This window comes from Epinephelus moara, chromosome 7, assembly GCF_006386435.1.
Source record: "Epinephelus moara isolate mb chromosome 7, YSFRI_EMoa_1.0, whole genome shotgun sequence".
In the NCBI taxonomy this organism is placed as follows: Eukaryota; Metazoa; Chordata; class Actinopteri; order Perciformes; family Serranidae; genus Epinephelus; species Epinephelus moara.
This window is the reverse complement of record NC_065512.1, coordinates 19,363,141-19,375,769: the sequence shown is the minus strand read 5'-3', so window position 1 is coordinate 19,375,769 and position 12,629 is coordinate 19,363,141. Positions and strand designations below refer to the sequence as shown.

The following is a 12,629-nucleotide window of genomic DNA, read 5'->3' as shown; positions in this document are numbered from 1 at the left end:
CATGCTCGAGAGTCGTATGGTGTGGATTCTTTTTTGCTTTGTGATCCTGTGTTTTTATACATCCCATGTTAGGGCTATGTGTGTGTGAGTGTGTGTGTTTTCAACATGCTCTGTGCCGAACTAATCCTCCCCCCAAGCATTTGACAGCGGGGCCCTGGCCGCGGTCACACCTGATGTACCTGCAGCTAATCCTATCCCACAACCGATGTCACTGTAACCAATCCTGTCACAGCACTCAGGGCAGCCTCAGCTCCTTCGTGACATCTCAGTCACACCTCTCTATCATCTCCTCCCTCTCCTATCTGCTCTCTTCCCATCCCGGTTTGACTTTTTATAAATGCGTTCCTTCTTCTTTCTCCTTCCTCCTACTTTTGGCAGACTGTCAGACCCCCTGCCCCGCTTTTGTCTTGTGTGTTACCTAATAATATCCATAGCCCAGCTTCCCAATCCACCCCCCTTCTCCTTCACCCCTGTCTCTTCTGCTGTTCTGCATCTTATCTTACATTTCTACTTTGATACCAACAGACCTCCCATCCCCTCAGCTTTGATTTGCCTGACATTTCCTCCTCCTTTCCCCTTCCCTCGTATTTCTTTCTTTCTCTTTGTCACCTGCTTCACCCACCCACGCACTACTATCTTTTCTTGCCCTGCTGGCACCAGAAATAAACCCAGCTACAGGTCGTCTGTCACAAAACAGAAATTGCATTGTGTACCTGTCACCAGTGCTCACATTCTCCTGCACCCAAAGGATTGACTGTCTGCTCTTTTTCCTTCCCTCATGAACCCCCTCTCTCTTTTCTAATTCTTTTGCAGAGAGCAAGCTGCGAGTGCAAAAGACCAACCAGTCTCAGGTGTACCTGGAGGACAGTCGCGTCAGGATCAATTGCTCCATCAGCTCCCAGACCAGCCAGGACTCCCAGCACGCTGTGCTGTGGTATGTTAGGCGCGCGTCCGGGTCAGAAGCTGATGAGCTCCTGCTGAGAATCGAACGCACGGGGGCCTTTGAATATGGTGCCTACGCAGACGAGGAGAGATTGCGACGCCGAGTGCAAGCTGAGAGGCTGTCACCCCGTCTCTACGTGCTGACGCTGAACAGGGCAGAGAACAGCGATTCTGGGACGTACTACTGCCTGGTGGAAGAGTGGCTGAGTGACCCAGATGGAGCCTGGTATCGCCTCTCCCGGGAGTCATCGGGGTTCACGCAGGTTCTGGTCAGACAGCCAGGTGAGCAAGCGGTCTGAGCTGCTGTTGTCTTCAGCAAAATGCTTATTTATTCCCACTGCAGGGAAGCAGCAGCTGTCACTTTAGCCCCACATGCTGTCCTGCTTTAGAGCGGTTGACCATTGTTAAACATCCCCCTGACCCACCCCATTTCATATTGCTCTGCCCTCGCCTTGCCTCTCACTCCCACATGCTCTGCTCAAGGCCTCAAGGCCGTCTCGCTCTGATGACCTTACACCTGCCCTGGGCAGAGCTCAGGTGGTAAAAAATGGGTTGAAGTCATGCCAGCTGTCATATGCCACGCCAGAGGGAAGAGCCTGGCTCAGACGGAGAACATAATCCTCTTGTCCAGTACTCAAAAACTTCCAGAGCGCTCACACCCATGATGTACTGACTGCCACCCAAGCCCTGACATCTTACCTCATGATAGTAATCTTAAGTACACTCACACACATCTCATTTCCTTTCCTGTCCTTGATTGAATATTCCCTTGGCCCACATTCTCTTACCATAAACTTGTTTCCCCTCCTTTACAATCAAACTCCATGCACCCCTGAATGCAAATAAATAATAACAACCCAATGAACCCATCCTTGACATACCCTTTTTTGTGTGTATCTATTCCACACACCAGCTGAAGGTGACTTTTCTCAGACGTCTCATCTGCCAGGTGCGCTGTTTATAATGCAGAGTGAAATCCCTGATATGGCATCTGTCCAACTAAAACGTGAGGATCAAAACGTCTGGTCACAAGCCAGCGGGGCAAGGAGAAGGCTTGTGTTTTATCTAGACGAAGGAGCTGACGCTGCTCTAACAATTAATCGAGCTACAGCGCCCATACAAATGCAGAGATCTGGGAATATGTGCACCTTATATGAGGCTTTTTATTGTGTAAGGCTCTGATTTCTTTCATGCTTTAGTTTCAGCTAAAAGTTAACATATGGTTGTTTGTGGAAACTCATCAGTGGCTGGTTAATATTTAACATTTACTGAGGAACGTAGGTACAAGGTTATACATAACCATATAGGTTTCTAAATTATACATACAGATCTACATACGACAAACAGAATATACTGTATAAACACCATGGATATTCATTAAGGTGCTAAAAAATGCATTCACTCAGGAAGCCATCCAGAAATCAGTCTGTCGGGAGGAGAGATGATGGGAGATGAGTGCCAGCATTTGCCTGTTTTTTCTGCTCTCCTGCTGTCCTTTCTGCTTCCCGTTTTGCTTTAACAAGGAGACCATTCCAAACTGTGTGTGAGAGGGGCCCAAGCAAGCCAGGTCTCCACTGCCATCTTTTTTTTAGCTGCAGTAAAACTGGGTCATTGTACCAGCCCTGAAGGGTTGTAGCATACCCATACAGACAGATAGACAGACAGACAGACAGACAGACAGACACGTTAGCCGTGGGGTGGGATCTAACCTTGCTGGAAAGCTGAAAGACCGGTGATAGCTGTGGGCAGCACTGTGGGATTTATTTATTTTTGTCTTTTGTTGGCACATATTGAAAAGTTTGGTGTCCCTGTTTGCAGAACTACTTGCCGTTTTGTAGTGTTAATTTGAAGCTGAAGTGCCTTCCACAATTTCCCAGAGGCCAAGTTGACATCTTGAAATCACTTGTTTAGTCTGATCAACAGTCCAAAACACAGAGATGTTCAGATGTTTATCATACAAGTCAAAAAAACGTAGGAAGACCTCACATTTTAGAAGTTTTAAGCAGAAAATGTTTTTGCTTGACAAAAGGACTTTAACGAGTAATCAATCATTGAACTAGATAGTTAATTAATTTTGCTCTGATCCATTTATCCATGAATTGATGAATCATCTTAACTCTAGCTCAAACAGATTCCCAAAAAGATGCAGCAACAGGATTCCCACAGTCATAAAAGTCCTGGAAAAGTAATGAAATTAAGAAAATATTTAAAGATGTTCATAAAAATCCTAAAACACTTCCAACGTTATACAGAATAAATTCATTGTATTACTAATTTAAAATTCTAGTGCTGCATCTCTCGTATCACGTGATATACATTGGCGTATGCAGCTAGTGGGTGGCATAGATTTTAATAATAACTAGATACCGGACACTAAGATGGCACCTATTCATTCCAATGGAGTTGCTCGCCTGGAGCATACGCCAAAAAAGTTTTAGCTTGTGGGTTTACTTCTGCGGAATGCGGCCCACTGAATATGTGTAGTAGTGTTTCTCCCGCTGGCCCCACATGCGAGTTCCCACTCAGCTCATCAATCATTTTTCTTGGCTTGACGAAAGTTTTACAAGTTTTGCCTAAAGCCTCCGTGGATCAAATTTCAAAATAGAGCGATCTCCCTTACAGTGGTGGTCCATGGGGAAAATGCTTTTTGGGCCACAGGGGATTTTTTATTTTTTATTTTCTTTTTATGCAATACAGCGAGTGGCCACTGGGAAAAATTTGCTGCAAGGCTGAGCAGCTTTCCTGGGGGACTGGTTGATGGCGGGAAGGTCTAATGAGCGAGTTAACTTAGCATGCACTAGCAGTTTGGCTATTTGCAAATGCTGCGGAAGTGTGTTTAAAAATGTATGGCTTTTATACATTATAAAACATGGCTCTAGAGAGAGGTTGTTTGTAGCCATGCTGGATAAAGGCTCTGTACCAAAAGGTTTGATGCTGGTAACATGGGAGAAGTGGCTGTGGTCAGCCATCTGACGGGTCGCTCAGCAGAGTGCCAGCATCTGTACATGTATCACACCTGCTATAGACGACCGATAATTTTACTGCTGTGTCTACTCTATGTGTAAACACAAAGGTATTCCAGTCCATATTCCATGCTACATTTTTTGCTACAATGCTTAACTTAGTGCATAGCTCACTGGAATAAGAGCCTCATTATTGCGACCTATGATTGCAATATAGACCTTCCTATTGTAAATTGTGATTTGAGGCTCTGTTGCTAGGCCCAACAAATACTGTACATTTTAATACATCTCCACTTTTTCTCCCCTCCTTTGTTTCTCCTTCTCTTTCTTCCTGCCTCCGCAGAGGTTCGACTGCAGGTGGAGGAATCAGAGTCAAACATGACAGTGGAAGAGTCCGCCTCTATCCGACTGGGCTGTAGCATTCCCTCCCAGTCGTCCCGAGACTCCCGCTTCTCCGTGTCCTGGTATGTGGAGCGCTCCGACGATGAAGACGACGAGGAACAGGTGGGCGAGGAGGAGAGAGAGTGCGTGTTCTCCATCGGCCACGATGCCGTTTTTGGAAACGGAAACTGCAGCCCCAGAGAAGAGCCGGGGCCTAATTCCCGCCTGCAGTTTGAGAGGATGACCTCTGACCAGTACAGCCTGACCATACAAGGAGCACGGCCATCAGACGCCGGCCGATACTACTGCCATGTGGAGGAGTGGCTGCTCAACCCCCGCAATGCGTGGTACCGCCTGGCCACCAACAACTCTGGGTTCACAATTGTCAATGTAATGCAGCAAGGTAAGTCCTTAATTAACTAAATCCTTTAAGCTCCTCTGAATGCAGGTGGAAATGAACACGGTGACAAAACCGTACTTGTATCAATGGCTGTTTCCTATTATTACACTGGCAATTTAAGACCAGGGAGCTTCTTCACAGATAGCACAAGATTTAATTAACTGCTGCTTCTTTGGATCTTTCATCTCACAATATATAGTGCCATATTGCCCAATCATAATAGGTCCTCTGTGTTACAGTATATGTAACTAGAGAATATTATGGGCCAATTAAGGAGCTCTCAGGTACTCTATATGTCATCTGTGGATGATCTGGCTTCCCCACTGGCAGCATTTATTTTAAAGATAGGAACAAGCTCAGTTAAAAGCCGAGCCGAGATGGCCACCCACTGTTAAGCATTAAAGCTGAGTGATTAATGGTGTCAAAAGCTGTGCTTGGATGTAAAGCAGTCAAATAGATTCATTCGCCAGTGTCAACAACTGGATGAAAATCATTTATAACAGTAAGAGGTACATTCAGCATGCTAAATGAGTCATGAAATCAGAATACAATTTCAAAGTCCATTTCAGTCTGTAGTTTTTTCAGGATTTGCAGAGATTAGTTTCTTCAGGACTTAACGAAAAGTTTGATTTGTACTTTCTCTGTCAACAGTGTCCACCCTCCAGTCCGTGGTGTGCTCCAACGACTCCCTCTTCTACTTCGTCTTCTTTTACCCCTTCCCCATCTTCGGCATCCTCCTCATCGCTGTGCTGCTGGTGCGCTACAAGAGCCGCAACAACAGCAAGAGCCAAGAAGGCAAAAACGGCGCTCCCCTCCTGTGGATTAAAGAACCACACCTCAGTTACTCTCCCACCTGTCTGGACCCGCCTGCGCTCAGCCTACACCCCGGCTCTGTCGACTAAGCGAGGGTGCTCCCCCCTCCTGACTCACGCGCATCGCGAATCCAGCCAACACAATGCCAGGGAGCAGATCTGGACTCCACCTTCAGACCTTACTGTCGTTCACTGCTGTGTTGAGTTAGTCAATCAGTTGATCAGTTTAAAAACCCCTACCCTGGTGGCTGCCTGTTTTATGTTAACAACTGTATGTATGTATGTATGTATGTGTGCGAGCGTGTGTGTGTGCGTGCGTGTGGGGACTAGTATGGGTGTGCCATGTCAGCATGGTCAATTGTGCAAGTGCGAATTGAAGGACAAGAGAGTATCACAAGCCTCTCTCGTTTTTTTTGTTTTCTGTGAAACTCATAGCTGCATTTTGATTTTTATTACTCTGAATATCTGTCTATTTTTCAAAAAAAAAGGAAAAAAAAAAACTGCGCACATGAGATCATCGGCCAATCCGGGAAGAACATTTAAGAGAAGGAACTCTATAACCGACTCCGGCACTCAGTGGATGCCAAAAAAGTCTCCGCACTGATCCAAGAGCAGCCACAGCCTGGCCCACTATGTTGGTTGCCATAGTGATTCTCTGCGCCCACTGACTCCGTAGCTGATGACTTGGTTGCCAGCCTGCATAGAGACAAAGGCAAGGACACACAAGTCTGTGTCCTAAGTGAGGATGTGTGTATGTGTGTTGGCCCACCTGCCTCCACAATGAATTTGCCTTGGCAGACAGAAACAGGTCCTCATGCACCACTTAAACACTGCCAGACACTCTGGCCTTAGCGAGAGACTGCTCCGCTCTTTTCCTCTATCCTCCGAAAAAGAGACGGGGAGAAGGAGACGGAGGAACGTCGGAGATGATGGGGAGTAAATGAACAGCGCTCTCCTGCTGAGGATATACGTACTCTCACATAAAGAATTTTTTTTTTCAGTGCCAAGACCTCCTTATTTCCACGCTGCTCTCCGCAGCTGATGTTTGAAGTTTTAAAGAGAGTCGCGAAGCTGATTGGTTTTTGAAGCAGATTGTAAATATGTCTGCTTACCTCCTGCTGTGGGTTTATGGGCCTTGAGGGCAAAAGGGCAATTTTTACACTCGTGTTAAATCAGTTGAATTGTCCTGTTTAAATTACACAGTGGGGGTTATTGACTGAAATTAAAATCTTGCACATTTCTTTATGTTGCCCAGTATGACCACTCCGTCCAGTCTTTAAAAGATATCAGCTCAAAAGAGGCAGATGAGAATAAAAAAAAAAAGACTTTTGATTTGCTAAGAGCCACACTGAAGATTACTAATGTGTAGATGTGTAGTAAAACACTTCAAATGTTCTCTGCACATTATAAGAAAACAAAATGACGAGCGGGGACAAATGTTTGACTTTTGTGTTTATTTTAAAGATTTTTCTATTTATTGTTTTTTTACTACTTTGCATAGCTTTGTAAGATTTTTTTTTCTTTTTGCTTTGAAATTCTCTAAGAACTGTGCTGCTTGTGTTGCCAGGCAACTGCACCAAGCAGATTATGTCAATAGCCTGTGTGTTGGCAATGTGGTAGATGTAGAAATGCTAGATTTGTCCTGCGCATTGCAGTCTGTAGCATTTCATACCAGATTGTCAAGTTTGGTCAGTGTCAAAACACTGTATATCTATACCTATAATGAAAATTATTGTGGCTTCTACATGTACAATAGTCAGAACCGACAAGTCACAAAAACGAATTCACTTAATGCTTTTTGCTTGAGTCGCGTTTATTTAGTGAAAATGTGATGTAACACCTAGGTAGGATGTTTGATCAAAGACAGCTGAAACCGAACTGTTAAGACGTCTTTTAATCACGGATTCTAGCTGAAAGGCGTCATCCTCGGCTCCCCTGACGCAAGGCAGAAGGGTTGAGAATCTGTGTCACCTTCCCTGGAATGCAACAGCCAGGAGAGGTGTGAAATCCTCTACCCCGACCTGGGCCTAACCCTTTCACTGCCAGACCGGACATGAGAACTCTTGAAAAACTTGACATTGTTGTCTCAATCGTGTCAACATGTATATTGCATGACAATACTGCGGGAGGAATTTTGATGTTTTGTAAACTTTGAACTCTTTGAGCATTGTGTTTGTGTGACAGAGCAGTGCCCCTTCCCCCTCCTCCTACCGACGTCCTGAGCCAAGAGTCAACACAAAGCCCAGTCCCTTGTCATCTACGATATTTGACTGCCAATTCCAGATGCCCTTTGAAACCTGTGAAGTAATCTATTTCAAGAATGGGTGTTGTGGAGATTGTGTTTGATATTATAGCTCATATTTGTCTTTTTAATGCTTTGCTTTTATGCAGCACTTCATTAAACAGATTTATGTCCAAAAGAAACAGTACTTACAGTAGCTGATACTGACACAAGTCACGAGGTCTGATATTTCAACTTCCTTCACTGTTTTTCAAGGTTACCAGTCCATTTTAAGTAGGCCACCCTATTCCATGTGGAACAGGGCTGGTGCTGTAAAGTCAGGGGAGTTGGAAGGAGCTAGATGTGATGCACATGCAGCAAAGTCCGCTACAACTAGATTAATCAGCGTCTTCAAAGAAAAGGTCCATTGATTAGCTGCCAGTCTATTCCTTATTCAGCATGTGTTTACAGGTTTTTTCAAGGGGAACAAGGTGCCGGACAAAAGCAGCACACAATGGAAAAAGACAAGTAGTACACACACTTGATATTGTAACCTTCCAAATAGTTCATGAGCTGAACTGGGTGTCTGTGCTTGATAATTTGAAGGTATCTACTGAAATGAACCAATATCAAGTTGTACTGAAACTTATCCAATCAAATGAGAACTGCATTCAATTCTTTTTTGTACCCAGATCTAGAAAAAACGTTCTTCGATTTAATACGACATGTGATCGGCCCACTGCTGCAGCTAAAACCCCTTCTCCACCAACATGGAACAGGTTGTGTTCCAGTACCCACACCTGATTTTGAGCCGTTCGGAGCATTTTGACCAAAAATTAATTGGTTCAGAACTTGAAGAGTTGGATCCCAGTTGAAACCAAAATAAGAAGGTTTTCCTTGATCTGAGGTGCTAACCATGATGACATCAGTGTCATATTCTATAGATTGGGAAGAGAGGATGGAGAAGGCAACAGTAGAGACATTAAGTAAGAAATCATCAGAATAAAAAAGAGTGCAGCGGTCTTATTAATAGCTGGTCCCTGCCTGTTTTTTGGATAAAAACAAATATTTGTAATAGCTCGCTGGTTGACAGATGGCAGGTGCGATCTGCCATCTTGCTACTACTGTTAACTTCCCTTGTACATTGTGTGACACCCTCTGTTGATGACGCATTCTTGATTACAGTAGTTCTATTTAAAACCGGTGGAAACGTGAGCTGGCTCACTAGGTAGCTCCAAGCTTTCAAGAAGCAGAGTTAACTTGGTGGAAAAGGGGATCTGTGGTGCCACCTAAACTTTAGGCTCGTTCAAGATGAACTGCGCCTCGCCTGAAAAGTAGACGAGAGCAGGCGGCTGCAGCGGGGGCCGGTGACAAAAAGCTGCGGTGAAGTCGGACAGTTTCCCGACAGTTTCCAGCAGCCTTCAGTCCGTGCAGGAAGTCACAGACACACTCACATCCTGTCTGGAATGATGTCAATTCATTAAAAAAAGTGATCAAACCCATATATCAGTTTGTTTTCAGTCTCCAGTTGTTTTAATTATGATAGATTAATTTATTAAAATAAAGCTTCAAATTAGACAAATACAATCTTAATCTCTAACAAAAATGAATAGTTTATCTAAAACGTCATATTGTTGAGTCAACATCTAAACCAATCAGCTGTTAGATCAGGTGAGAGCCAGGCGGTGCAGTCGGTGGAGAGCAACTGCAGCGCCTGGCTCTAAAAACTGCGGCCGCCTTGCTCTCGCGGTTTTATCGCCGTCCACTTTTGTAATACGTCAGAGCAAGTCGGGATGAAGTCGGGCACAAAACTAACTAGCATGCATTGTGCGCCGATCGCCGAGCCTATTCCAAAGCAGTGGTTCCCAACTGGTGGGTCGTGGTCCAAAAGTTTGTCGTGGGTCCATTGTGAATGGACTGCAAGTGACTCGTGAATGTGTCAAGATTCTTAAACAACACAAGAAGTAGTACAGTGAATTTCCAGCATACAGTTTTTATTTCAAAGTGCCCTTTCCTGTTGTAGAGTGAGTGACTAACGGACAGCTACAGAGTACAGGACACTAGCTCGACAGCATGGCCAAACTCAAGTATGACACTGAATATATTAAACTGTGTGGACCTTGAATTAATGACTAAGGAGAAATCTGGACCCTGTGGCTGGACCAGATCGGAACCACTATTCCAAAGTATGGCTATACTACACACCCGTGGTGTTTGGTAGTGTTTTACGCAACTGAATGCTTCCATTCACATGACTGCTATGAAATGAAGTACTTAATTGGTATCTCTGCCACGTTAAAGGTACTGGTATTGTCATTTTTCAACAATACCCATCCTATTAATGAGGCAACATTTCAACCATCAAAGTCTTTGTCAGGCAAACATCCAGAGAAAAACAGAAAATGACATCTCCAACTACTGTTACAAGAGCACATGATACATATAAGGAATATTATCCACTATATGCATAAACTCAAGTGGCAACTACACTAAGGCTTGCTAATAGCATATGCAGGGTATAAATACATAGCAACTGTATAAATACATTTTTTTTACACATGTACAATAACAGACATATGTACAATACTGTGATTGTGCATGAGGAAAATGAGTTTGTGACAATATTTTGATCTCATTGGAGCTGTCGTTTCCTTTGTATATATCACCTGTTTTTCTTACACATGGGTGTTTGCTTAACAAAGACCTCGGTGGTCGAAATGTTGCCTCATTGAATCGCAATTTTCAGTGTGTGGACTACCTCTCTTTTTCCATTATAAACACTCTTTCGCCTCCTGTTGCTTTTTGATGTGATGCCAGTGCAAGTCAACGTATAAATGTATACTGTATATCAAAACTGCAGGAAAGCCATTCTGTGCTTTTCCTGGCCCCAGCATCACCAGAAATAATTGATGGAGCTGTTGGAAAGCTCTTGTGTGATTTGACAGTAATGGCTGCATATGCTATTGACTTGCATTTGCATTGGCAGTAAATTCTAATAGGAAGATGATTTCAGTTTTTCATAAGCAAAGGAAAAAAAAGGAAAAAAAAAACTGCAGGAGAGTGTTTGTTGGCTGAATGATTGCCTTTTTATAAATCTTGAACATTCCCAGAGATGCAAGTTGTATAAATGGTGCCACTGAACAGCTGCTTCAGCTTCAGTGTTCAAATCACATAATCCCACACTAAATTCATGCAAAATTCATTTCATCTTTCTAGACTTGAGTCAGGAGGTGCAGGTTGCGTGTGGTGTGTGATGTCACAGCGCCGCCGCCATGACTGGGGGTGTACAGTCAAACTCTGAATGGTGTTTTTCTTTCCTTTTCTACTAATAATATTAATACCATCCCTAGCTGCCTCCCAAGATTCCTCCGAACGTTCTGACAGTGTTGTAGCTGCGTTTCGAGGGCTGCATGTATTGGCTGTGTGCTGGCTCCAGATTTAGGTGTAAAATAGTTTGTGGTGATGTTTTCAGTTCAGCCAGTGATGCTTTATTTTCAGTGATGTATTTTTATATGACCATGGTTTGTTTATTTTTCCATTTGTTATAAATAGTTGCCATCGTGACCATGAAAAAGGCACTTTGCTATTGTCAGTTTATTGCAATAAAATACATTCAGTGCATCTTCCTGTTTTCCTTCCAACCATATTCATTTTGCAGTATTTGGAGATTAAAACAACATATCGATCAGTTTTCTTACAACAACCATCATGTACTAAAATCCTGCCAGCACCTCTCCCAGCCATGTAGTTCTGCTTTAACCGTAAACTCAAGGTTAATGCCCTGCAGGCATCAGGGTCTGGTTGAGTCTGCGTTGGATTTTGACCTCTGAGCCCAGCAACAACATGAGGGTTTATTTACTCCGTATGTGCAGTTGGGTCTGTACGTGTATGTGTGTGTTTTTGTCAGGGGGTTAGAGAAGGATTGGGTCAGCATGTCAGAGGATAAATGATGCTTATAGGGCCTTCTGCAAGTTAACCAGGCACTTTTTTGACAGCCTCAGCAAATCACATCCTACCATTCATAACTCATCCAATGCGGATGGACTCGCTCGCTCTTCCTCTCTCTCTCTTAAACACACACAACTCCCCAGCAGTAAACTTCCATCAGTCCATGGCATTCATAAACTTCTCCAACTCCTTCTCCCATGAATTCATATTAACTCATATTGATGCACGCATACCCAATGAAGCCGAGAACAAATGCTGCCACCCATTCCATAAATCACAGTGACACAAAGGGAAAACAGCATTCACTGGAAGAAAAATCATAGTTTGGTGTTTGCTTGTGGAGTTACTGGATTGTTTTCTGGGTTGTGATGCATGCAGGTTCCCCCTGAAAGAGCTTTTGGTCGACTCTTGACAAAACAATCTGTCTTGACTGAAAGAGCCCCCACATTCAAAGAGCTATTGATGCTGCTAGCGCTGATAGCAGGCACACTGATACTGCTGATGTTATTGTCAGCCAGCTCTGTAACAACTTCACAGGATGCAAAAAGTACTGAATCCCCCCCCCCTTTGAGTGCTATCTTCCTGTCCCACTTTCCCCCTGATTTTTTTGTTCTCCGTCTCCCATTTTCTCAAGCTATGAGGGAAGATCTGTTTTGCATAAAAGTAAGCAACACTCACAAATCCATAGTCCTCGCTGACACGGGTACAGACACCAGAGGGCACACATGGGCAGACAGTACTTAACGATCCAGAGCAGCAGGGCAGCAGTCAGGCAAATAGATTATGATTTATTGCCAGCGAGAGAGGAAGCGCTGACGAGAATGCAAGGACAGGACATGCCTTTTCCTTCTTTCACTTTGGCGAGCTTGGATGCATCATAACGAAGACAGAGAGAAAAATCCATGAAGATCAGTACAGGCTAACAGCATACAGGTGTGAATGGTCCTTGTGCAAGAACATGT

At 44.0% G+C, this 12,629-nt stretch overlaps 1 protein-coding gene across 1 annotated transcript in view; it reads left to right on the top strand.

The window, feature by feature from the left end:
- Nucleotides 1-11,338, top strand: part of igsf3 (immunoglobulin superfamily, member 3) — a 90,348-nt gene extending 79,010 nt beyond the window's left edge. The window contains exons 7-9 of the mRNA XM_050048395.1: nt 814-1,224; nt 4,249-4,689; nt 5,338-11,338. Of these exons, the coding sequence (XP_049904352.1) occupies nt 814-1,224; nt 4,249-4,689; nt 5,338-5,588 (1,103 nt within the window). The 3' untranslated portion in view covers nt 5,589-11,338. The remainder of the gene's footprint in view (nt 1-813; nt 1,225-4,248; nt 4,690-5,337) is intronic.
- The last annotated feature ends 1,291 nt before the right edge of the window (nt 11,339-12,629 follow it).